This window comes from Brassica napus, chromosome A2 (assembly GCF_020379485.1).
Source record: "Brassica napus cultivar Da-Ae chromosome A2, Da-Ae, whole genome shotgun sequence".
Classification (NCBI taxonomy): Eukaryota; Viridiplantae; Streptophyta; class Magnoliopsida; order Brassicales; family Brassicaceae; genus Brassica; species Brassica napus.
The window spans coordinates 3,237,646-3,262,188 of record NC_063435.1 but is presented as its reverse complement, the minus strand read 5'-3'; the positions used below and the strand labels follow the sequence as shown (position 1 = coordinate 3,262,188).

The window sequence follows — 24,543 nt, the reverse complement described above, 5'->3', positions numbered from 1 at the left end:
AAGACATTCTTCTGTAGAAACGTCTTGCCAAATTAATCTGATGATATTACCTAATGATGTTGGTGAGTGCGAGAAGAGTCTCACGTATCCTCAGTTCTGTATAGAGGTTGAGTTTAAGATGCTCGCTGTATGCAACACTATCACCGAGTCCGCAACAACATCCATTAGTAGATTTCGTTTCCCTTGTTCTTACCTCTACACAGAAATAGAGTCTACAGATTCTATAGCAACTTCGAAAGCGTACGAGGTTATAAGAAGGGAGATCTACGAGAAGACTCCTTCCTCTCTTGGCTATGTTAGACACATGCCTGACGTTTCCGAAAGTCTTGTGGAGGAGTTGAAACTCATCCAGAAAGATAAGTTTTCTTGTGACGATAAGTGGTTGACTCTTAAACTTCAAATCATCTTACAATACCATTTAACGCATGTTGATCACGAGACACTGCTCTCGATTTTTCGGGAACGGTCCATCGAGAGAGAGATAGAGTTTTTGATCAAGAAGAGAGTGGAGAAGAACGAGAACTTGCTTTCTTTGTCTTCATGGGAAGATCAAATAAGAGAAGTGATATCTGAGATGGGCTTCACACGTTATATGCATCACTCTTATGTATCTAGAAGAGCTAATAAGGCCATGTTGGAGGCGATTCAGATAGAGATTGCATCGATTAGATGTACGGTACCTGCAGATAGATCTACGGTTTGCGGGTTGAAGCGTTTCAAAGTGCTTGGACCAGACATGGATCGGCTTGAGCCTTGTGTGATATGCACTGAGGAGATGTTTCTTGCGGAAGAAGCAACCTCTATGCCTTGCTGCTCTCATGTCTTTCATAGCTCTTGTATTGAAAAATGGTTTCAAGTTGGTAACAAGTGTCCGCTTTGTGGCTTCATGTTACCTTCACAAAAATAAACAATTATCATTGTAATTTTTTTTTCTCTTTTGTAGTAATTTACAGTCTCTCTATTTTGGCTCACTATGATGTATAGTATGTGATGTGTTGGGGTCTTATAATCTATAGTTTTTATAATCAATATACTTTGTTAAGAAGAATGAAACATTGATGCCAATGTGATGTGAGCACTAGCCAAGAAAGGGCTTTGTAGTTGTAAACTAAATTAAAAGTCTTAAATTGAAACTAGGCGAAAACACCAAGGATGTAACTGAAATAAAGTCTTATTTTTAACTAGCTCTAGTGACGTGGCAATCAGACATGCATCATGCAATAACTACGCAACACCTAGGCAAAAACACATGTTATGTCTTTTTCAGAACTCAAAGTTAAGTAAGCACTGACAAGTTCAGAAATTCGTTTTTACATTCGAACTCTCTAGAGACCGGAAAACACTTCTTCATGGAGGCGGAGGCGATGGGAGGTTTTAAGGACACGGCGGCGTCAGTGGAAGCGGCCACGGTGTTTCCGGGGTTCAAGTTCTCGCCTACGGACGTGGAGCTGATCTCGTATTACCTGAAGCGGAAGATGGATGGTTTGGAGCGGTCCGTTGAGGTTATACCGGAAACTGATATTTACAACTTCGAGCCTTGGGATTTGCCCGGTTTGTGTTATATGACATGCTTTTGTTATATTTATTCATAATTTTCTTCTACTTCAATCTCTAAGCATTGTCCTGTGTTCTTTGTTTTCTATTCTAATCGATACCCCTTTTGCTCAAACAAGAACAAAGTGTGTTATCGTGGAGTGTGATAAGAGAGTTAATGTTCTTGTTTTCTTGAATTTTTTTAAATAATTTGCAGATAAGTCGATAGTTAAATCTGATACGGAATGGTTCTTCTTCTGTGCCCGAGGCAAAAAGTATCCACATGGGTCACAGAACAGGAGAGCAACCAAGATGGGATACTGGAAAGCCACTGGGAAAGAACGTGATGTGAAGTCTTCTTCTCAAGTCATTGGGACAAAGAGGACGCTTGTCTTCCATATCGGTCGTGCACCAAAAGGCGAAAGAACGGAATGGCTTATGCACGAGTACTGCATGAAAGGAGTTTCAATGGTGAACTCTTCTGCGACCCCTTTCTTTGTCATACATTGTTTAACATAATTAAGAGTTGACTTTGGCTACTTGAGATGTTCTGGTCTTTGTCTCCAGTTAATTAATTGATTTTTCTAAATTTTAGGATGATGCTTTGGTTGTGTGCCGGCTTAGGAGGAACAAAGAGTTTCATACTTCTACAAGTCAGAAGGCACCAGAGCCAGATTTACCAACAGAGAAGCACATGGTCATGCAAAATGGTGGTGCTGCTAGTTCTGGAAGCCTCACTGATTGGGACAGCATGGTTGATTTTTACCTTGCCGGTGAGTCAGGGGAGGAGCTTCTCAACGAGATGGCAGAAACATCAAAAAATCTACAGGTTTGTCCCCTCTCCTCAAGGCAGGTAGGGGCCACAATTAGCGTAAATCTTTATTAAAAAAGTAATTCGTGGGCGTAAGACTATGTAGATTGGCTCTCAAAATTAGGGGCTAAAAAGGTAATTGTGGGCGTAAGACTATGTAGATTGGCTCTTAAAATTAGGGGCTAAGACGAATATTTCATTAGGCTTTGCCAGGATCGGTACAATTAACCTCCTGTTTCTTTTTGCTTATGTTCCACTTTCTATGCCATATAGTTGTTTCTACCCAACTAACTTTTCACATAGCGCATGATGGATGGTTCTTGATTAATTAATGTAGTTGTTGATTAAGTTTTGTGTGTGTGTGTGTGTTTAGGTGCAAACTGAGGACGATTTCTTTGCGGATATACTAAAGGATGAAATCATCAATGTTGATGAAGCGGTCACCACGGGGAACTTAGCGAACGAAGTGCCAACACTTGAATCAGCATCAAAGGCTATAAGGGTGCTTCCTTTACCAAGCATGATAGACAAACAGATGGCTTCGCTGTTAGAGGAAAGACCATCAGAGCAGAAGAAATGTAAAGGGAGCAGTGGCACAGACCAACTGTCAAGTTGCTTCGTGGGGATATACTCGATCAAAACTGTAAACAGGGCACGTTGGGACGTTATTATATGTTTAGTGGCTCTCATTGTAATGTTCTTTTGTCTAGAGTAAGGCTATGGAATGTAGTAAGAACCAATGTCATGTGTTGTTCTCGATGTTGAGAAAAGAACATATATATCCTGTCTGAAGTTTTCTTTTTTTGTGTAGGCGGTTTATGTTTATGGATTTAAATGTTTTAACTTCAAATATGTCTCTTTTTGGTTCGGTTTATTGAACTGATGTTAAATCGAAATCTGGTTTTGTCACACTTGATAATATTGATTAACTGAGCTGGAGGTTCAGACAAAAAGGAAAGGCAGAAGACACCAATAAACAACGTACAAAGAAACACACTCAGTTTAAGTAAACGACCTTAAAAAAACAGAGCACGAATAAGAACCACATAACTATTCCGACAGAGAATCAGAGAGATGAGTTGTTGCAACCAATCAGAATGCATCATTCATCATTCTATAGAATCCCAGAAATTTATACCGGTTACAAATAAAAACTTGTTAAAATCAATTCCAAACATTTCATTTTCGGAATGAAACTTAAAAATAAATAATTTGCAAAATAAATCATTCTTTTTATTCAATATATTTCTTTTAAAAACAACCTGTTTCAGTTTAATTTCCTTACTATAGTACTGTTCGTAACTTAGTGGTAACACAAGAGGTTGATTGATTATCTTGTTTAGTCATCTTAGCTACAAAATATTACCATTCTTTAAATTAGTTATCCTGAATGTTGGATCAGGTCAGGTTATAGAGATAAGATTTGAAAATAAAGTAGTAAATGTTTAATGGTTATTGATTACGAAAAATGTTTAAATAATATTAGGTGTGTTAAAGCACAAACACAAATAGATAAAATGGTGGGGGTAATTTTGTAAAATCAGTCTTTTTGTGTTAAATTCCGTACTATTCTATCCGTCTATTCAAGACGGTGGTAGATTTGTCTCCGTCGCCGTTAAAAAAAATATCTGCTTTGCGTTTCTTTCCTCTCGAAACCGTTTTGGAGAAACACAAAACAACAAACTTCACTGCGTCATCCGGTAATGAAGTTTGGTTTCAGTCTTCAATCTCGATCTGTAAGTTCTGCGCCAATCGTAACCGTATCGTTACCTCTTCGTTGATGATTTGATATCTGTGAATTGGTGCTGTTAAAATCGCATTCTTGTAATCACTAGATTGATATATATTTGGATTTTATTTCATTGATTGATTTAATCTTTTTTTTTTTTAATTAAATTGTTTCTACTTTTGGATAGGTGAATTAAAGTCACATTATCTCTTCAAGTGTTGACCTTTAGATTAGGTGTGATGGTTCTTGGATGTGTGGTGTAATTGGAGTTATCTTGGAACAGGTTTTGTAGGAGGAGCTAAATTAAGAATAAAAGAAAAATGTCGAGGCCGATAATGATCGTCTTTCTTCTGGTTATACTCATAGTCACCTCTCAGTTTGAGTGGAGGCAACCGCTTCTTGAGCTTGATGCTGCTTCTAGCCTGTCTCAGAAACACCAGCAAATTGCAAAGAGGGAAGAAGCTGTCAAAGAGAAGGTACTCATTGATTCTTAACTTATGGACTAGTGTTACATTTAACAAGAGACATGCATAGAGTCTCTTATCTTGTAATTTTGTGCACAGTTAGTTTTTTTTATAAAGAATTGAATCTCATTTCTTTATACTTTTCCTCTTTTTGAGAAGATTTCCTGAGGCCACACTGGTGACTGATCAGCGTTCTTTATACTGCATTATAAAAAATTGGTTTGAGCTTTCTTTGATTGCATGAGATTATTGGAGAAAAACAACATAGATTCTAGTTGTCTATGTTTCGAGCCTACTTTTGAACCTGAATATACCTTACAGCTTGTCCTATTTTTCACTAAGATGCAAAGACTTTTACATTCTAACAGTTGTTTTGTTTTTCTTCTTATTGTCTTGATCGATACAAGATCATCTTGTCACAAGAGAGACATATTCAGAGGCTAAATGACCTTGTACGAAGTCTTCAAATGCAGTTACTGCGATGCAGAGGAGAGAACGAGACACAAAACGCCACTGAAACCTCCCATCTCAACAAGGAGTTTATTGAGCTCGAGAGGAAACCCATTGTGGAAGACTAGTTTGGACCCAAATGGTACGTAAAAGCTGTGGGGAAGCAATCTTAAAATTTCCAAGCTCCAACTGTTGTATTTTATTTCTTTTGCGCTGATGATTTGATTAGTAGGATTGTCTTAATTAAGGTTGAAATATTCGAGTGTGTAATGAAATTTGAGGGTTAGGGTACTTGTAATAATCCTTTTATATGGTTTGATGCTATTATTAGCAAAGCATATACACACATGACTATTGACATAATCTTATACATGTGTGCCTTTGTAGAGTCAAAGTTTGGTTTTGTTGTTAGGTTTTACTTTGAATCAGGGTAACAAAAGTCTAAGATGACAAAGACAATCTTATGTCATATGATTCTTCCATTCTATTTGAAAATTTTGTTTTATGATTCATGATTCCATCAGTCAGAGCCTAAATCTCACCAACCACAACACTCCATCATTGTTGGCCGTGCGTCTAGCGGTCCAAATTCACATTCACCAATATTAATCAATTTTCAACAATTGTTTGATGCGATACTTTGAAATGTTCTTTGAAAAATCATCATCTAAGAATATTTATTTGTAAGAAAAACAAATCATTTTGAAGGTTATACTAGTTTGATCAAAAAAAAAAGAAGGTTATACTAGCATCTTACATATCAGTATATCACCTACCCATATAACTTGCATTTGTTTTGTCACACCTATTTAGCTACATTATTACCTTAGAGCATCTCCAACACATTGCTATTTTCACCTCTATAATAGCATTTAAAGGTGAAATTGCTCCAAACCACCTATATTTCTTCCTCTATAATAGAGATCTCTATATTTTCCTCTATAAATAGAGGAAGAAATAGCATTCCTTTATTTTTTACTATATAATTGAAAATTGTTATTATAGAAAAATACATTGGAGCATATCTCACCTCTATTATAGAGTTCCTCTATTTTAGAGGTGAAAATAGCAAAATACATTGGAGAATTACAAGTTCGAAATAAATGGTCTTTTCCTCTCTCAATTTGAATTTGAATTTTCATGATTAAAAATAGTATGAAACAAGACAAAGTATCTCGTTTGTATTTATCCAAATACTATTTGGTAATAAATGCAATTTCAAAGGCCAAGTCATATACTCCATCTCTTTAGTAATATTTTTCAAATACATTTATTGTTAGAAACATCTCATTTTTACAAAAGAAAAAAAAAATCTCATGAGTATTTATTTTGATAGATAGATAAAACTAATCCTACTTACTAATTAATATGCATTCAATGAAACCCTCTCTCATCTTGTGTGTCTATCTGCCTATATATAACAACAGCCAATAACATGAAGACCTCAAACTTTCTTCGTTAACTCTCGAGAACAAAAACAAGAACAATAGGTTCACCAAGGTGAGCTTACTTTGAACATAGATTCAAGTAATTTTGCTGAAATATTGTTATTTTGGTCTTCACTTTTTGATTGATAGACAAATTAGTCATCCGATTGATCAATTCTACTGTGTTTTAGTTTTCATGATATATATGTACATGTTTTATATACCCTCTCAACCTCCGTCGCAATTTTTTTCTGACGCAAGCATTGATTTTAATTTTATTGTGTTTTTATTCAGGTTCCTATATTATTCTTGGAAGGCAAGAAACATGAATCAACAAGAAGCTGCGAGTACACTTGGACTTGATCTGAAACTAAATATACTGGATTCATCTTTGCCCAGAGAGAGTCCATCTTCATCGTTATGCTCGGAAGAAACTGGAGGTGGAGGAGGAGACGCTGTGGTTGTTGGTTGTCCTAACTGCATCATGTACATCATCATGTCTTTGGAGAGTAACCCTAGATGCCCTAGATGCAACAGCCAAGTTTTGCTTGATTTTCTCACAGGAAACTGTAGCAAGAAGAGTAGTGATTAATAAAAAGCCAATTAAAAATGTTCTTTCCTTTGTTTTTCTTTTCTTGTTTTGTTGCCACATATATTGATAGTTAAAATTATACGACGCAAGGATGTGTTCATAAAACATAAATATATATAGACACATTTGTTTTCCAAGAATTGTATTATTCATTACTTTTCAACAGGTGATTACGTCGATAACCATTATAAACTTGTTTCTTATAGCGGTTTTTAGCAAAATAAAAATGTTTTTAGCGATGAAATTATGGATATTAATGACGGACGCATATACTCTTCAAAACAATGATAATATTCCTTTTTGGGTACTTGATATTTCCTGACAATTGCAACGAACAATAATTTGGACCCTAATAATTTTATAAAAGGAAAATTAGTTGTTGTTGACTTGTTGTAAGTTCAATGTACTTGTACGTGACATAACTACGTGTTTAATATGAAAAATGTGGAACAATGACTTTTCTCTTTTCCTTCATGTGCACTTAGCAACTCTAGCTTTAAAAGATAACTATATGCAGATATAGTCATTTAAATATATACACACATCATACATCAAATAATAAATAGGTTTGGTTTACTTGTTACCAAAGTTGTTGAACTAACATATTAAATGTCTAAAAAATCTTGAAGAAGAGTTGTTCTTATTATGAATGTGAAAAAACTTCACCTAAACTTACTATAAAAATGCATGTTGGTTTTCACATTAATGTCGGGTTCAGCATTACGTGTGTTTCGTTCCTTTCCAAACTATCAGAAGAAACAACACGTATTACTTTTCTACTAGTCTACTACCCCTTTTTTTTCAATCGCATAAATTAGCAAAAATTTGAGTTTTTCATAAAGTTTTTAACACTATTTTTTTTGTTAATCAGAGAGATGGTGGGCTCAAACCTAACTAATCTTAATAAAAATAGTATCAACGATTACTTTATACTTTATCCTGGTTTTTTAATAAAATTTAAGACATGGTTGGCAAAGATTTTACTTCTTCCAATCAAAAAGTTAGACAAAATAACATATTAGTGATTTCTTTATATGATTTCCTTTCATTGAGTATTTTCTTTATCCATATTCCTTTGTGTGGTCACCAATCGATTAGAGACACCAACTTCTTTTGAGTCTCTTGTGTTCTTTTATCCATAGTTTCAGTGAGTTTAATAGTAATTATGACAAGGCCCAATACAAAAGATTTCCATGAACCAAGAGGTTATCGGCTCTTTTATTTTCTAGTCGCCACAAGTTACATTCATATACTTCCCCATCACTCCGTAAAAAGTAAAAACCTAATCTAATGAGTTTAAAAATCGCCCAAAGTTTGAAGAAGTATGCAGCTACGCTATGTTGCATACTTACATGTGAATCGAAATCGAAATCTCCGTGGCAACCATTGCCAATATGTTGGTGACGTCCTCTCTCTTTTTCTCTTCATTTCTGTCACTATATATATATATATAAGTTTACATCTTTTTCATTTCTATACATATTATATATATATAAGCATGCTAATACATCCGTAGATATGAATATATGATCACCGATCATAACTTAGCAATAAAAAACTGATGATGCTCAACATGTAAGAATTTTTCTTTCCGTATCGATGAACAAATATAACAAGCTAGAAAAATGATATGGTGATCCAAGTGTTGAAAACTAAAACGGTTAAAAGGTTTTTATAAAATTAATTTCATATGCCAAATTTAGCTGAAGGTATGGATTTAGAATATACATGTACACGTTTTTTAAAAAGAATGTCAAATTTATGCATCCCAAAAAACATTTTAACAACAAATGTGACTATTGTTCAATGAGTTTGTCAAAAGGTTGAAAATTTTAGATTGAGAAGCAGCGCTTTTCTAATATTTTACATGTTATATATAAATCAAAATAATAAATTATGCCTTCATTTATCACTTATGGAACCTAACAGGTTGGGGAAACCAATTGAAATGCAAACAAGAAGTACCATTTCGTGATCCCCTCAAAGGAAACAATGGCCGCCTTTCTAAAACTCGAAGGCGGCGGCTGCGCCTTTCCCGAAAAGGAAAGTGTATCCCATATCGTGGAGCTTCAAGGCCACGTCCTTCACTGTTTTTTTCCACTCCAACGGATTCGGCCACTTGCTCTCTATCAATGGCATCGAGTCTGGTTCCGTCTTAACCGGTCATCAAGTCATGGAGTTGTGGGATCGCCTCTGCGCTGGTTTAAAGGCCAAGTATACGTACTAAGATTAAAAATTCCCACTCTTTAATTTATCTTTGTATGTGTCAAATGTTCACGTGATGTATATATCATATGGTGGATGGTCAAAGGAGAATATTACAAGGGTCCATGAAATGACATTGAATGGGAACAAAAGATTGGTGTTAGATGGAAGTGTGGGAATGATTATGAACACTATGTGATGAAATATTATGATGAAGAAGATAATAAGAAGAAGGATAAGAGGATTGAAGATGGAGAGAGGATGGTGTGTTGTGATATAAGTGAAGTATGGCAACACACAAGGTGTGTTGGTGACTTGGTGTTCAACACAATGAGAAGTTCCTCGCATTTTTCTTTTTCAAAGTTGTGACCAACATCTTATTCCTCTACTCTTTTTTGCCTTAAATCATTCATGTTATAAAACTTACTTCTATCTACTTCTTAAAAATAACTATATACTTCAACGTGTGTTTATTTGGGAAAATACCAAAGAAGGAAATATACTTATTAATATGTAAATTTACCAACAAAACCCCTATTCATGGAAAGAAAAACCATAATCACAAAACATATTAGTATTACACATTTGTATTTGTACTTCATAAAATATACTTAGCGTACATAGAGTAGTTTCGTATTTTGTACTTTATCCAGCTTTTAGGACCAAACGTTACCTTTTCCTAATCAATTATCCAGCTTTTTGGACCAAACGTAACCTTTTCTTCAAAATGTAATCTTAAAATACGTTAGATATTCATTGTTTGTAACCTTGACCGCACAGACAATCTAACATATATAATCCCTTGTATTATACTAACTAATGGAGATGAGATGTATTTCATTCATTAAATTAATAACGACTTGGATGTGCAGATACAATGATTGGGGGATACAAAAGCAGCCAGCTTGGACCGAGTCTAAACACAGAAGTTGCATTTGTAACAACAACCCTGAGAGTCAAAGCAATCTCCACGACGCGTTTCTCACACTCTACCACCACTTCCTCCTCTCTTCACGTCTCTCCTTTCCTCGTAACTCTTCACTTCACTTTTCTTTTCCACAAAACACCTATATATACCTCAAAATCTGCACATGTCAAAATTAGAAACAAATAATAAATCTAAAGACGAAGAAGAGACTTTGAATCGATAACGATGATCACTCCTTCAGTGGTGGTTCGTGAGGTCTGGGCGGATAATCTAGAATCTGAGTTCGAGATGATCAGCGGGATCGTCGAAGACTATCCGTTCATCTCCATGGACACGGAGTTTCCCGGCGTGATTTACAAGGCGGATCTCCGCCGTCTAAACCCTGGTTACCTCTACAAGCTTCTCAAATCCAACGTCGACGCTCTCAGCCTCATCCAGGTCGGTCTCACTCTCTCCGACGCCGACGGAAACCTCCCCGATCTCGGCGGCGGCGGCGGAGGGAGCCGATTCATCTGGGAGTTCAACTTCCGCGACTTCGACGTCGACCGCGACCCCCACGCGCCGGACTCGATCGAGCTCCTCCGCCGCCACGGGATCGATTTCGAGCGCAACCGCAGCGACGGCGTCGATTCGGGGAGGTTCGCGGAGCTGATGGTGTCGTCGGGGCTGATCTGCAACGAGTCGGTGAGCTGGGTGACGTTTCACAGCGCGTACGATTTCGGTTACCTCGTGAAGATCCTCACGCGCCGGGAGCTTCCGGGGTCGTTGGGGGAGTTTCTACGGTTGCTCAGGGCGTTTTTTGGGGAGAGAGTGTACGACGTGAAGCATATGATGAGGTTCTGCGAGCGGAGGTTGTTTGGCGGTTTGGACCGGGTGGCTAGATCGCTTGAGGTAAACCGGGAGGTTGGGAAATGCCATCAGGCCGGTTCGGATAGCTTGCTGACGTGGCAGGCGTTTCGGAGGATGAGGGATTTGTATTTTGTTGAGGATGGGCCGGAGAAGCATGCCGGGGTTTTGTACGGTTTAGAGGTTTTTTAAGAAGAGGGTTTTGGGGGTTATTAAACTAATTAACTCAATTTAGAGCTTGATTGGTTTCTCCGCTACCACCCGCAAACGCAGCTTTTGCGGTTGGTAGCGGTTGACAGCGTTTCGAAACAATCATACAAACCGCTATAAATCGCTTCAAACCGCTCCGAACCTCTTAAATTCAAAAGCTGGTTCCAGCTAGCGTTTGCGGTTGCGGGCGGTTGCGGGAGGATAATTTTTTTTCTTTTTTTTTAAAAACCATATAAATACAAAAATAAAAATATTCAATAAATTTTTAAAAATGAAATTATAAAAATACTAAAATATATCTATGATATTTTAATTAATATTATAAAATTTTAAAATAAAAATATTTTCTATAATTTTAAAAATTTAAAACTATAACTTTGAAAATATAATTTATATATTTATTATAATATTATGATTTTTGATATTTTTATAATTATATAAAATGTAAATATTGTTAATTTATTATTTAACCGCTGCTGTATCTAGTAGTTAACCAGTCATAAGTATCCCGCAAACGCACCAATTTTTAACCGCAGAACCAGTCGTACAAATCTCTTAAAACCGCTAAAAACCGCAACCACCCGCATCCGCAAACGCCCGCAACCGCAACCGCTGCGTTTGAACCAGTCAGGCCCTTAATCAATTGTAGTTAATGGAGTATATGGGGATTTAATTTTTTTTTTTATTTTTTTTTGTCGGCTTGGGGATTTAATTATACAGTAGAAATTGAAAATTCTTTTTGTTCATCCTCGTTTCTTCAGAGTCAGCTACAGCTTAATATATGAATCACAACAGAAAAGAAATTGACCAGAAACTTTTTTTTTTTTTTGTAACACCGACCAGACTTAAACCATAATATATTCGATATTCGAGTTTCTATGGTTTTAGTTTTTACCACATATGGACCCACCTGAATGATGAAAATAATTTTATGATAATATAATTTAACAAAAACAATGGAAAATGATGTGATATAATCCATTTTGAATTGTTTTAAAGTATTTTATTGAAGATCATATATTTAAATAATTTTTTTAATATTTCTAAAATTGGATTTATAATTATATTTTTATATATATTTTTATATTAATTATTCATATATCAACGGAATTTTAACCAAACCAAATTAAACTTTCAAGGTTGTTTTATTAAGTTACAGATATCCTAAAAGTTAGTTCAAATATATTATGTAAGAAAATCGTATTGAAACCCGAATATCTGTTAACACATCCTTTAAGGTATAACTTTGAAATCAGAAGGAAAATTGTAAATCATAATTCACTCATCCTCGTCGAAAACTGGAAACCATAATTCACATCTTTGATTTTTATATATTTCTTAAATGGTTCACATATAATCTTGCATGATGGAATCATAAAACATACTGTATATAGTAAAGAGAACTAAAATAAAATAAAATTATTCACAATATTGTAACACACATGACACATTCATGGGGATCCGTTTCTCATCTTAAATGAAGAGGTTTGGTGTGAGTTATCATCATTATCATCAACAGGATTAACATAAAGACGTAGCAATCTGCCAAGTGAGTTTCCACGGCGGCCGTGTGGTGGCCCGAGAAGTGAACAGACGTCCACAAAAGCCCGGACGATGAGATTGTGTTGAGGAGGAGGGTTTATGTCCAGGAAACACCTAAGAAGCTCCTTAAGATCATCATCTGTTTTGATATCTCTCTCCTTGATCATCTGATTCATAGACATCTTGTAATCTTCGAATGGATTGGATGATTCCTTAGCCATTGCGACGCTCTCATCAATCTTAGGACATGGGCTGCGTAACACCGTGGGAGAAACCGGTAGTCCTGGGGTGTAGTGGCTGTGAGATGGAGGCGGGACGGTGGAGCCGCAACCACAGGGCATGAAAATGGGCTTGAGTATGGTTTTGAGTGTATATTTCATCTTCTTCTTCAAAGGCATTTTTTTAAAAAAAAAGAGGAAGGGAAAAGAAGTTGAGATTATTGAGTGAGGAGGGTGTTGGTGTGGAAAAGGTTTGTTAAAAGAGGAACTTTTTTTTTTAAACTTAACTTGAAGATTCAGCATTGCTCCTTGCTTGGGAAATGCACAATTTTGATGGATTTTTTCTCTTTTCTGTAAGAAAAATATTTCGATATGATTCGGTGAAGTTAAAGTTATTGTGCACGTCATGCTATCATTTGGAACTAATAACTACCCTCTTGTGTTCTGGTGTTTCCCTGAACTTTCTTATAAAACGATTCATACCAAAATGAAATCTTTCAAAGCAAATCTTAATCAAATTTTATCTAGACCAAACAGTAATAATATTTTTTATACCAAAAGTCTCTACACAAATTCAAACATAATCATAGTTTTTGCTGTTAATGTGTTATAAAACAGTAATAATAATATTTGACGGTGGTATATAATTAACTACAAACTCGTTTACTTATAAAAAATCTACAAACTCGTTTTATCAATTTTTATATAAAACAGTAAAATATGCAATCTAACAGTAATAATATAATATGTGATATAGTGTGCTCATCTCATAAAAAAACTAACAATTTCTGCAAATTTATAATATAATTTAAAATAAATCATTTATAAAGCTAAAAATAAAATAAAACAACTTTTAAAATAATGACCGGAAGCCCACATTCAAGTTTACACGACAAAAAATATTTCAAGCTTAAAATGTAATGAACAACCCTTTATCAAAACAATGAAGTTTTTTTTTTCATACGTCAACAGCACATTGCTGAGCAAGCTGGTCCTTGATCGCCGGACCGGTACCGGCTAACTGACCGGAGAAGGGAATGGACGCCGGACAATTGACAAGGAGCCGATAACATTCAGATACCCACGTGCCCACTTTCCACTTAACGCAACCGTCGATCTTGATGTTTAGAAGCACCATCCCGGCGTTTATGTCTTCGTTTAGTGCTGGAGTCAGGTAAGGTTCCACTGACACGGCCGTTCCAGTCAGAACCGGCGACCACACCGTTACTTCCAGATGTCCTTGATACGTTTCCGGCAATAGATGCGCCAAAGTCACCTAATTAATCAATAGGACAAGTAAAAGGTGAATAAAATAATCAAAACATTTGTTAAGAAAATGATTCTTAAATATTGTTTAGACAATACATAAGATGTGTAATGTTTTGCGGTATAAAAGTTAAAATATTACTGATCCATACACATTGCACAAACCAATAGGTGAATGGATAACACATTCACACAAACAATTGCATTTAAACGCAAAACTATACCTCTTGGTTGCGGTACGAGGCATAGATGTCTAGGCGTTCGTACAAAATTCCGATCTTGTCGTTTGGGTTGTGAGATGAGAGTGTGACTTGGAGATTTGAAGTTAGCAGATTTGGCTGTGAGATGTTAAACTCGTAAATGGTAACGTCTTGTAGGACAAAATCCATTTTGTGTGGGTGTAGTATGGCCCATACCAAGAAAACCACAACCGCAACCGTAACGACCAGGCCTATACATCCGTATACTATGCGTTTTGTCGCCGCGTCCACATATTTGCTGTAGTCGATCTCGCACTTTTTCTCCTTCTCCGCCATTGTAGCGTTTGGGTGCGTTCAGTGTTTTGTTAAAAAAAGATTTGTTTGTTTGGGGGGGGGGGGGGGGGGGGGGGGGGGGTGAAGAGATTAACCTAAACTGTAGTGGAGTTTCTGAGGATATTTATTATGTGAAATGGGAGCAATGTGTATTTTCGTTTGAATTCGGTTCTGATGTAAATATTAGTTAATTCTTTTCAACAAATTAAGAAACAGATGATCTGATGTACCATATGAGATATATGTTTTTGACATGATTAAATTGTTAAATGATTGAATTGTCCTATTTTACATTCATTATAGATTAACAATATCTATCATTCCTCTTTTGAATTGCAGCCAATAATTTTAAGGTTTATTACATTTTTATATTTATTTAAAATACCTTTTTATACTTATTTGATATAAAATTTACTATCACACTTTTTCTTAATTGTTATCTCAATATGACAACGATCTGTAGAATATTTTTGAACGACTTATGGAAGATTTAGATGCCTATTAACTTATTGATGGAGTAAAATGTGAATGTTGATTGATTCACTATCAACAAATGATTATATGTATTTCTATGATTAAGTAGGGGATATTGGGTATCAGATAATTACATGAAAGTCCTTTAGCTTTGTTATCGGCCCATATAAGAATGAATAGCTATGTTCTCGGCCCAATATACCAAACTGAAAGGCCCAAAGTTTCCATGACGGAAGGAAAATTGAAAAGGCGTTCTTCAGCCGCCACTGAAGTATTCGATGATGTAAGCACAAAGGAAGCTCCAAAGTGAGATTCTACAGAGGTATCTGAAGTCACTAAACACGTCAATCACAAATCCCTTTTCCTCTCTGACAATCTTTCTATTCTCTTTGTATATATCTTTAATTCTATTTCCAAGAACAAGAAAGAAGAAGATCATTCGAAAATACAAAACCTTCATTGTCTCGATTTTAATTGGAGCCTGAACCGCTAAAATGGCAGGGATAGTATCTACGTCTAAACAAGGAAAGAGGGTGGTGGTGATCGGCGGCGGAGTCGCCGGTTCCCTCGCCGCAAAACTGCTTCAGGCCGATGCTGACGTCACCCTTATAGACCCGTAAGCTTTTTTTTGCACTATCTTAATATTAGATCATCATCACTCGCTCATAATATTGTTGAAAAATCATGATCGAATCAGGAAGGAGTACTTTGAGATCACATGGGCGAGCTTGAGATCCATGGTGGAGCCTTCCTTTGCTGAAAGAACAGTTATCAACCACAAGAACTACTTCAAGAAAGGCCGTGTTGTTACTTCTCCGACGGTCAACATCACGGAGACTGATGTAACGACTAAAGACGGAGCTGTGATTGGATATGATTATCTAGTGATCGCTACGGGTCACAACGACTTGCTCCCCAAAACCAGACAAGAGAAGCTCTCACAGTACCAAGCAGGTAATGGCATGAATCCTCAAGCTTGTCAGAAACTTAAGACACAAGCTAGGTTTTGTCCCGGTCCGGTCTTAGTCAAAGCCAGCCGAATGAAACATTGGCTTCTGGTCCCCAAATTTTTTGAAAAAATTATAGACATAAATTTTCAAATTTGTTAAAAAAAGTTTTTTATTAAAATCTTTAATAGATTAACTACGGCCTCCAAAATCTCAGGGCGGACAACTCTTTTGTTTCTAGCAACAACTGATCTAGTTTTGTTGCAGAATATGAGAAGATAATATCTTCTCAATCAGTTCTGATCGTCGGTGGAGGACCGTCAGGTGTGGAGCTAGCTGCAGAGATAGCAGTTGACTTTCCGGAGAAGAAAGTCACGCTGGTGCACAAAGGACCAAGACTACTCGAGTTTGTCGGAGAAAAGGCTGCTGACAAAGCGTTTAACTGGTTAGAATCAAAGAAAGTGGAAGTGATACTGAACCAGTCCGTGGATTTGAGTTCAGCTTCAGACGGAAACAAAACATACCGGACCTCAGGAGGAGAAACTATACACGCAGATTGTCATTTCCTCTGTGTTGGTAAGCCTCTGTCTTCTCAGTGGCTGAGTGGAACCGTTTTGAAAGATAGCTTGGATGGTAAAGGAAGGGTCATGGTCGATGAGCATTTGCGGGTTAAGGATCGAAAGAATGTATTCGCCATTGGAGATATCACTAATATTCCGGTAAGTGCATTGTATCATGAAGACATAGTTAGTATCTTGTTTTGATTTTTGTGATTTTTGTAATGACAGGAGATGAAGCAAGGATATATAGCGGAGAGTCATGCTAATGTGGCTGTGAAGAACATTAAAGTGATGATGTCTGGCGGGAAAAGGAAGAGGTTGTCGACGTACAAGCCAGGGCCAGAGATTGCTATTGTGTCTTTAGGAAGGAAAGACTCGGTGGCTCAGTTTCCGTTTGTGACGGTGGTTGGTTGCCTCCCTGGTTTGATCAAGTCCAAGGATTTATTTGTAGGGAAGACTAGGAAGGCAAGAGGGCTAAGTCCTAAACTTGTACAAGGTTGAGTTCTCTAGTGTGTCTCAGAGGTTTCATCTTGGGGGAGAGATGGCTATTGTGCACATATGTAATCATGGTTGTGTTTGTTTTCTTTGTGTGTTGATCTCATTGGTTTCAGTGTGGAGTGAGTGTTGGTTTGCTTATGTTGTTTGTGTGTATTCTCGATGTATAATAATGGATTTATTTTGAGTTTTAGTTTTTCTTTTACTTATGATTTCAAATTTTCTTCCTTTAGAAAAAAAAAAACTAAACGGGAAAAATTCATATGGAAACTGATACAAGTTTTAAATGAATACAACTATATACCAAACCAATGAATAGTAGTTTGGTTGTGTTTCAAAAAAAAAAAAAAAGAATAGTAGTTTGATTTTGGGTTATTGGTTTAGTGGATTTAAAAATTAAAACGAAAAATGTTTGCAAAAAAAAAAAAATCCTGTGTTATATAATTGGTGATTTTTAAATATCAGTTGAAATATGGTATTATTACTCATATATATTTATTCATAGATTTGATTTAAAATAGTTTTATTAGATTGATAAAATTCATATGTTAAAATATAAATTTGAGGAAAACCTAGATTTACAAATAATAATTAAAATTATTTATTAGCTTTAAAAATCATTAATTTCTTAAAATTATAAATCTGCTAATCTTTATTATTAAAACATAATCATTCTTATGGACCCAACCTTTCTTTTTCTAATTCTTAAATTAAATACAACTTTCTACTATATAGTTAGATTCACTATTTTAATTATGAGAAATAACATTATACTACTAAATGTGTTTACAAACAACACAATAATTAATCTTGCGATCAAACAATATAAAACATTAGATCATACCTTTCCAATAATTTTATTTATTTATTTTCTTTTAAATATTTATAAGAAGTTGAAAATAAATATAATTATTTCTGTGGGTTTAGATACTTAAAAAAATTATTTAACATAAAAAGTAATTAAATTAGTAGATTATTTTGTTTGTATTTTCATAAATACACTAAAATAAAAAATTAAAATATTACTCATCAAAAAATGTTAAAATCGATTGATATTGTAGATTAAATTTTGTTAAGAATATTTTTGCGGGTCATGATTACTCTTTAAATAATGATAAAATAATTTAGAATACAATGGGAGTAACTCTGGGTAGTATGTACCATGCATGTACATAATTTTTTTTTTTCATGCATGTACATAATTATCCAATAAACAAACAAAATCTTACTTATTTATACCTGATCTCACCACCATCTTGAACGAAGAAAAGCTCTCGAGAATCGGCACAAAGGTGCAATGGGGCGTGTAATGGAGGAACCTCCGAATCTCATGCTGCAAGCAAGAGAGCTTCTTGCGACTCCAAACCACGAACGTCTAGAGAGTCTTGTCATTCATCTCTCAACGTGTCAAGAAACCACCGAATATCAAACGGCGCTTCCTCTCTTCATCTTCTGCACTCATAACTTCGCTAACTGCTTAACCCTAAAGCTTCTACAGATGTACCGTTCCTCTTCTTCCAACGGCGTCCTCAGATCCAAATCGATCATTCTCCTTTTAAAAACCCTAGCCGCTTATAAGTACCGCAGGTTCGACCTATCTCTCGTCGCTCTTTACGTAATCAAACCTCTTGTGATCTCTTGCTTGAGGATTACGCAAGAAGCCGAGACCAAACTCTTCAGAAGAATCGTCTCTGTCATCGCTCACGACGTTATGATGCTTGACAACGGCGGGTGGGACGAGCTCAGCGGTTTTATCGTCGAGCTCTCGAGCACCGAAGAGCCTCTAAAGGCTTTGCATGTCTTCGTGGATTTGCCTCCAGTGTACGGAAGATTCATCCACAGTTGTTTCCGGACGATCGTGGAGATAGCAGAGAAGGTGTTGCTTATGCGTGATCAACAAGGCAGAGTTGAAGATTGGAGTTTAGGTTTGCAAGCTGTTGTGAAACTTGGGATCCAAGTCTTGGATTCTGAGATGAGATTGGATATGGTGAAGGGTCTTCTTGCTCTTCTTGTCAAGGCAGCGAGTGATCTTGTGGACAAGGGTATGGAAGAGTTTCTGGTACGAGGGCTTGCTGATCTTGAGATGTTCTTGTCACAAGACAAGAAGTTGTGTAATTACAATAAGGATCAATGTGTTTTTGTGTCCGTTTTCTTGTTCAAGATCAAAGACTTGGGAACATTAACCAAAGAGGCTACGGGGAAGATCCATCGTTTGGTTAAGCCTACCCCATCACAACCACGACAAGGTCATGGAGCATGTTCTGAACGTGAATGGTTTGATCGTTTGAACAGCTTACCGCCACTTGAGATGTTAAGAATCTTTGCGTCCACTAATGTTGAAGAGAGGTTCAGAGAATTGGCAATCAGACGGCTCAACGTGTTACTCTCTGATCACATCTCCAGGGAAGAAGCAACAGGCATTTCAGTGTTGAGAGAGCTTCAGCCATTGCTCATCTCTTGCCTTTGGGAAAAAGAAGGAGTCTCTGAGAGCATGTTCAAAGTCCTTGGTGAGGTTGTCTACCACGTGTCATACGAGGTGATGAACTGCCATTTTGAGACATGGAACGGTCTACGCGACTATATTGCATCTAACAGCAAGACAGAGTTTGAGAGAGCGGTTTACATCTTCCAGTGCTTAGCAATATGGCTTGAACATGATTTTGTGGTTCCAATATTGGAGCAACTTCTCCCAGAGATAGACAAAAGGCTAAACCCACCGAGAGAGGTGTTGGTAGATAACAGTTGCTGGGTCTTGGCGTTTTTGGGTGCCTTCTGTGCCATCAATCATTTGATAGAGATGGAATGTTACGCTGGACTTGTGATGGAGATGGAAGATAAGATGGTAAATTCAGTGAGAGAGCTTGTGGAAAGAGAAATGGAAGTTGGGTTTGTGAGGAGAGCTTTCAGAGATGTGGAAAGCATCGTGAAGAAGCAAATGGAATGGTTTGGTAAGAACGAATACAAATTGATTAAGCCTCTGCTTCAGAGACTCTACCTAATCAAAGGCATGACAGTGGAAAGCAAGATGGTGTTGTGGAGAACCAACGTGTTTGTGGACAGAGGAATAGCTGACCTGGATGAACAGCAACCAGACGGTGAGATTGATTAGCCTGTTGCCGCTTAAGGGTTTTGTATAATCTGATGGTTAGTCTCAAAATAAAAAGATAGACGCTAATGTCAAATTGTATTCTTATCATTTAATAAAAATTCCTCATTGGCTATGTTAATCAACGTGTTTTCTCTCTGTTTGATCATGTCTCGAGTTTTAAAGAAAAAAAGCAATGTCTCGAGTTGAAAATTCACTTTCATTCAATCAAATTTATTTGTTGAGTTTTCTTTTTGTCTCTGTTTAACATTCTGATACTGCTACCAAGGCCCATCCATCACCAGTGGTTGATGGGCATGATTAATGTGTCTTTTAAGTACGTAATTATCACTAATATAAAAAGGTGTGTAAGGATTAGAGAAACACTTTATCTAGAGATTGGATTATTCATGTTAATGTGAAGTGACATACTCAATATCTCTCAGTTTGTGAACATTGTTCTATCTCAATATAATTGTTGTATCCTCTAGTTATGAGACATATCAAATAGTACCAGAGTGAGACTGCGCCGTGGGTATGATAAAGCATTCGAATATGTGAGTGTCGTGGATTGAAGCGTTTGTTCCTGGTTAAGGGATCTCCGAGTTAAAAAATACGACAACTCGCATACGGTTGTATCAAAAGTGAGACAGAAACATTGGGTCTGACCTAATGTTTTGAAACCCGACTCGGATCCGCGATCGAACCGGTAAACCCAGTGATCCAGCATGTAATATGGTTTGGATTTTATGAAATATCCTTTACTTAAAAATCTAGTAAACCCACAAAAAACCGTTAAAACTCGAAACCTGGATACTAGTTGAATCACTGGTTGAACCAATACCGTAATTTTTTTATTAATTTTCTTGAATATTTCAGTTATATTATTAAAATATATTATGTATTATAATAAATAAGTTAAGTTCTCAGCTTCTTTCAAAAATAAAAAAGTTCATATAGTCATCTGAATCTATTAACAAAACTATTTGATGTGATTTGATATTAATTTATTAGTTTATTTTTGTTATGGATAATTTATTAAAATTTTATATTTTAGTTTTGGTTTATTTTGGATTTAAACCAAAACCTAACCGGAAATGAACCAAAAACCAGCAAGTTGGAAAAAAAAAAACGAAATCGAACCATTCAAAGGTTGAATCGCCGATCTCCCGACGGAGTCACACACCGGCGACTGCCTTTCTGCTGAAGAACCTGAATCAGAAGGACCTAAGAGGCGTGAAAGGAGGACACTTCCTTGTTCGTGAGTAACGAACGACATGTCCCGTGGTTCAGAAAAACCTGACGAATCACCGAAATGTAAGTCTCTCCACTGTCTTGGATTTGCACATCGAAACTGAAATTTTCATTCTTTTTTTTCATCTAAGGGATGAGTTTCCGTACCCTGCTCGTATCCTCCATGCTCCTCCGCGTGTTCCTGATCATCTACGGAGAATGGCAAGACTCCCACATGGAGGTCCGCTACACAGACATCGACTACACCGTCTTCTCCGACGCCGCCTCCTTGATGGCCTCCGGTGAATCTCCTTACAAGAGAACCACTTACCGTTACTCACCTCTCCTCGCGCTCCTTCTCGTCCCCAATTCAATCTTCCATCGTTCTTGGGGAAAGTTTATTTTCTCTGCTTCTGGTATGCTTCTCTCTCTCAAGCCTTAAAGATTCAACCTTTTATTTGTCTCGTTCTGAATCTGTTTATGTCCGTTAGATTTGCTGGTGGGTTTGTTTATCCGTGAGATTCTGAAACTACGTAAGGTGTCTGAGAAGGTGTGTACTGTTTCTGTAATGGTATGGCTTCTTAATCCGTTTACGTTCACAATTGGAACCAGAGGCAACTGTGAACCTATAGTTTGTGCTATGATACTTTGGATCATCCTCTCCCTAATGAAAGGTACTACTTCACACACATATGTATATATCAAGTTTGCAGCTCTTTTATCCCCTGAGAGTTCCACATTAAGGCTCCGAATAGTAGTAACATTCGGAACAACTGCCACGCGGTTCTAATAGTTACAAAAACTTATATAGATACATAGGTATATGTAGAGATTTTTGTTACTATTAACCAATGTTCTAAAAATCACTAGGCGTCTTATAGATACATAGGTGCGGTTCTTTGGTTCCTTGTGTTACCATTCGAAGCCTAAATAGATCATAACAAGACATTGCAACAATGTGTGTTTACTGTGTAGGTAATTTGTCACAAGCTGCATTTTGGTACGGGCTTGTTGTGCATTTCAGGGTGTATCCTATTATCTATGCGTTACCGATCATATTGGTTCTCGATTCCAAGTTATTTAGATCTGGTCAAAAGCCTCCTCTTGAGGATTGGAATACACTTACTAGCAGCACGGAGAAGAAAACATTCCGCTTAAAAAGTTTGTTTTCGAGGGAGAGAATCATGTTTGGTTTGATATCCGGAGGAGTTTTCCTAGCTTGCAATGCTGTTTCCTTCTACTTTTACGGGCATGAGTTCCTCCACGAGGCTCTCTTGTATCACCTCACTCGCACGGATCCAAGGCACAACTTCTCAATCTACTTTTACCACATTTATCTTCACTACGAGCGTCAGTTTTCAGCTGTGGAGAAGCTTATCTCGTTTTTGCCTCAGTTCACGGTACAGCTTGCTTTAGTCTTCAGCTTCTCTAAGGATCTAGTGTTCTGTATGTTTCTCCAAACCGTCGCATTCGTTGCTTTCAATAAGGTATGCACTAAAGAGTCAATGTTAATGCTAAAACCTTTTGGTTTTGATGTAGTGGTTTAATTTGGCTCTAGGTGATAACTGCGCAGTACTTTGTGTGGTTCTATTGCCTGCTACCTCTGATTCTACCATGGAGCCGTATGAAGCTGAAATGGGAAGGCTTGTTATGCATTATTCTGTGGATTGGAGCTCAGACGCATTGGCTGTTGTGGGGATACATGCTTGAGTTCAAGGGGGTTAACGTCTTTCTACAGCTGTGGATGGCGAGTTTGGTGTTTCTGGCTGCAAACACATTTGTCCTTGTCAAGATCATACAGCGACATAGATTCTCTCCTCTCTTCGGACAATATGTGTCTTCTGATGGAAAGAATGTTAAGAAACTTGACTGATACTGTTCCAAAAGCTGTCTGCTTCTTTGTTTGTTGGGTCGTTTCATATATTGAGGACCTTGGAACTATGGTTTTTGTATATGATTCTTGATCTGCAAGTTTTGTTGGTGTATCTTTTTGTTTGATATGTCTTCCAAGGCGTGGACCCAAACTTAATCCTAAGGTGCCCGTTCCGGTTGCTATCCCCACTACTAAGAGGTTGTTGAACAACAGTTGTTGAAAATGTGACCTTACTAATAATTTACAATATATCATATTTGTTAAATGATATGTTAGAATTTCAAGAGTTTACGATATATGCCTTTCAGAGAGAACTCAGTAAGGTTTTCGTGATAAATCGTTTGTTTCTGATCTAACCATGATGTTATCGTGTATCACCACATAAAAAATCATACTTCGTTAGAAAAAATATATATACATATAAACTATAATGACATGCACTTATGAATTATGATCCTTTTGGTTTTGGGACGTTCAACCAAACAACTTCTACTTGCAACAAAGTCACGAGAAATAAGAGCTGTGCAACAATGTGCACATGCACTTGAAACAACGATTGTTGTTGTAAACAATGTCTCAACCCAGAGAAAGAATGTTCGGATAGAGAGGAAAAAAACAAAGCTAGACAATGTCTCAACCAGAGAAAGAATTTTAACCGGAACTTCTAGCTCTATTGGTAAAGGACTCACGGTTGTGAATTCTGCTATCTAAGTTCGAATCTCGACCATCGAGTAATTCACATGCAGAACTCCAGCATCCGAGACCAAAGACCGTTCACGGTGATCCACATCGTGAGCAGCAAAAACTAGGTCCTTGATCGCTTGGGTCTCTAGTCTTTGATCATTTCTATGGACCAGGATACTTGGTTATAAAAAAAGAAAGTAAACAACAATGTGCCATGCACTTAAGTCTTAAAATATCACACTACCATGTAATGTGAACACATCAAGTCATCTTATCATAATTCTTGGTCGTAAGTTTCACTTTTATGATAGGTTCCATGCCCATACATGCTTCCTTTCTTAAAGAATAAAATATTTTTTGGACTAACCGATAATCCAACTGATAATAATAAATTATTTGGCTTGCTTCTGAATGTTCTTTGAATGACGTTTATATTTA

The 24,543-nt window shown here is 36.7% G+C and overlaps 8 protein-coding genes and 1 pseudogene across 12 annotated transcripts; 7 read left to right on the top strand and 2 right to left on the bottom strand.

Annotated features, from left to right (window-relative positions):
- The first annotated feature begins 1,349 nt into the window (after positions 1–1,349).
- On the top strand, positions 1,350–3,059 carry LOC106384719 (NAC domain-containing protein 89-like). The gene is given in 4 exon segments (NM_001315862.1): positions 1,350–1,551; positions 1,751–2,004; positions 2,129–2,362; positions 2,718–3,059. Coding segments are annotated over 4 exon segments (1,032 nt in total).
- Positions 3,060–3,892: 833 nt separating this feature from the next.
- Positions 3,893–5,381, top strand: LOC106384732. Its single transcript, XM_013824653.3, has 3 exons — positions 3,893–4,080; positions 4,357–4,549; positions 4,945–5,381. Exons 2-3 carry the CDS (start codon positions 4,394–4,396, stop codon positions 5,113–5,115), a joined length of 327 nt encoding a protein of 108 aa, XP_013680107.1. The 5' UTR covers positions 3,893–4,080; positions 4,357–4,393; the 3' UTR covers positions 5,116–5,381.
- Positions 5,382–6,025: 644 nt separating this feature from the next.
- LOC106384743 (protein salt-induced and EIN3/EIL1-dependent 1-like) lies at positions 6,026–7,191 on the top strand. Of its 2 annotated transcripts, none has more exons than XR_001277030.3 (2): positions 6,026–6,487; positions 6,709–7,191. XR_001277030.3 is itself a non-coding variant. In XM_013824659.3 (2 exons), exon 2 carries the CDS (start codon positions 6,740–6,742, stop codon positions 7,004–7,006), a length of 267 nt encoding a protein of 88 aa, XP_013680113.1. In that variant the 5' UTR covers positions 6,454–6,514; positions 6,709–6,739; the 3' UTR covers positions 7,007–7,191. The 2 variants fall into 2 exon arrangements, 1 of the variants encoding a protein (XP_013680113.1); XM_013824659.3 differs by having other exon boundaries at positions 6,454–6,514.
- Positions 7,192–9,944: 2,753 nt separating this feature from the next.
- LOC106384754 (probable CCR4-associated factor 1 homolog 11) lies at positions 9,945–13,140 on the top strand. 2 transcript variants are annotated; one of them, XM_048749742.1, is made up of 2 exons: positions 9,945–11,216; positions 11,831–13,140. In XM_048749742.1, the coding sequence occupies exon 1, from the start codon at positions 10,365–10,367 to the stop codon at positions 11,175–11,177; it is 813 nt and encodes a 270-aa protein (XP_048605699.1). In that variant the 5' UTR covers positions 9,945–10,364; the 3' UTR covers positions 11,178–11,216; positions 11,831–13,140. The 2 variants fall into 2 exon arrangements, with proteins under 2 accessions (XP_048605699.1, XP_048605694.1); XM_048749737.1 differs by having other exon boundaries at positions 9,945–11,219; positions 11,834–13,140.
- On the bottom strand, positions 12,504–13,554 carry LOC106416515 (annotated as a pseudogene).
- Positions 12,504–14,803, bottom strand: LOC106406667 (NDR1/HIN1-like protein 12). The gene is made up of 2 exons (XM_013847370.2): positions 14,446–14,803; positions 12,504–14,231 (listed from the first exon to the last, which is right to left on the bottom strand). Exons 1-2 carry the CDS (start codon positions 14,755–14,757, stop codon positions 13,914–13,916), a joined length of 630 nt encoding a protein of 209 aa, XP_013702824.1. The 5' UTR covers positions 14,758–14,803; the 3' UTR covers positions 12,504–13,913.
- A 768-nt stretch (positions 14,804–15,571) lies between these two features.
- On the top strand, positions 15,572–17,423 carry LOC106416526 (apoptosis-inducing factor homolog A-like). Its single transcript, XM_013857443.3, has 4 exons — positions 15,572–15,844; positions 15,926–16,182; positions 16,443–16,894; positions 16,964–17,423. The coding sequence occupies exons 1-4, from the start codon at positions 15,723–15,725 to the stop codon at positions 17,234–17,236; spliced, it is 1,104 nt and encodes a 367-aa protein (XP_013712897.2). The 5' UTR covers positions 15,572–15,722; the 3' UTR covers positions 17,237–17,423.
- A 768-nt stretch (positions 17,424–18,191) lies between these two features.
- Positions 18,192–20,533, top strand: LOC106427300. Its single transcript, XM_048749720.1, has one exon. The coding sequence runs from the start codon at positions 18,528–18,530 to the stop codon at positions 20,337–20,339; it is 1,812 nt and encodes a 603-aa protein (XP_048605677.1). The 5' UTR covers positions 18,192–18,527; the 3' UTR covers positions 20,340–20,533.
- An 866-nt stretch (positions 20,534–21,399) lies between these two features.
- On the top strand, positions 21,400–23,546 carry LOC106384761 (GPI mannosyltransferase 1). 3 transcript variants are annotated; one of them, XM_022700118.2, is made up of 5 exons: positions 21,400–21,632; positions 21,701–21,964; positions 22,040–22,222; positions 22,524–22,948; positions 23,107–23,546. In XM_022700118.2, the coding sequence occupies exons 1-5, from the start codon at positions 21,593–21,595 to the stop codon at positions 23,419–23,421; spliced, it is 1,227 nt and encodes a 408-aa protein (XP_022555839.2). In that variant the 5' UTR covers positions 21,400–21,592; the 3' UTR covers positions 23,422–23,546. The 3 variants fall into 3 exon arrangements, with proteins under 3 accessions (XP_022555839.2, XP_048605683.1, XP_013680129.2); XM_048749726.1 differs by having other exon boundaries at positions 23,088–23,546; XM_013824675.3 differs by having other exon boundaries at positions 22,524–23,035.
- The last annotated feature ends 997 nt before the right edge of the window (positions 23,547–24,543 follow it).

What these genes read in the sequence shown, in the direction of transcription:
- LOC106384732 (XM_013824653.3), top strand. Translation starts at nt 4,394, where the DNA reads ATGTCGAGGCCGATAATGATCGTCTTTCTTCTGGTTATACTCATAGTC. An exon ending in AAGAAGCTGTCAAAGAGAAG is followed by an intron (nt 4,550 to 4,944) that starts GTACTCATTGAT and finishes GATCGATACAAG; the next exon opens with ATCATCTTGTCACAAGAGAG.
- LOC106384761 (XM_013824675.3), top strand. Translation starts at nt 21,593, where the DNA reads ATGTCCCGTGGTTCAGAAAAACCTGACGAATCACCGAAAT. An exon ending in CATCCTCTCCCTAATGAAAG is followed by an intron (nt 22,223 to 22,523) that starts GTACTACTTCAC and finishes TTTACTGTGTAG; the next exon opens with GTAATTTGTCACAAGCTGCA. An exon ending in CATTCGTTGCTTTCAATAAG is followed by an intron (nt 23,036 to 23,106) that starts GTATGCACTAAA and finishes ATTTGGCTCTAG; the next exon opens with GTGATAACTGCGCAGTACTT.
- LOC106416526 (XM_013857443.3), top strand. Translation starts at nt 15,723, where the DNA reads ATGGCAGGGATAGTATCTACGTCTAAACAAGGAAAGAGGGTGGTGGTG. An exon ending in GACGTCACCCTTATAGACCC is followed by an intron (nt 15,845 to 15,925) that starts GTAAGCTTTTTT and finishes TGATCGAATCAG; the next exon opens with GAAGGAGTACTTTGAGATCA. An exon ending in GAGATATCACTAATATTCCG is followed by an intron (nt 16,895 to 16,963) that starts GTAAGTGCATTG and finishes TTGTAATGACAG; the next exon opens with GAGATGAAGCAAGGATATAT.
- LOC106384743 (XM_013824659.3), top strand. Translation starts at nt 6,740, where the DNA reads ATGAATCAACAAGAAGCTGCGAGTACACTTGGACTTGATCTGAAACTA.
- LOC106427300 (XM_048749720.1), top strand. Translation starts at nt 18,528, where the DNA reads ATGGGGCGTGTAATGGAGGAACCTCCGAATCTCATGCTGCAAGCAAGA.
- LOC106406667 (XM_013847370.2), bottom strand. Translation starts at nt 14,757, where the DNA reads ATGGCGGAGAAGGAGAAAAAGTGCGAGATCGACTACAGCAAATATGTG. An exon ending in CCTCGTACCGCAACCAAGAG is followed by an intron (nt 14,232 to 14,445) that starts GTATAGTTTTGC and finishes TTGATTAATTAG; the next exon opens with GTGACTTTGGCGCATCTATT.
- LOC106384754 (XM_048749742.1), top strand. Translation starts at nt 10,365, where the DNA reads ATGATCACTCCTTCAGTGGTGGTTCGTGAGGTCTGGGCGGATAATCTA.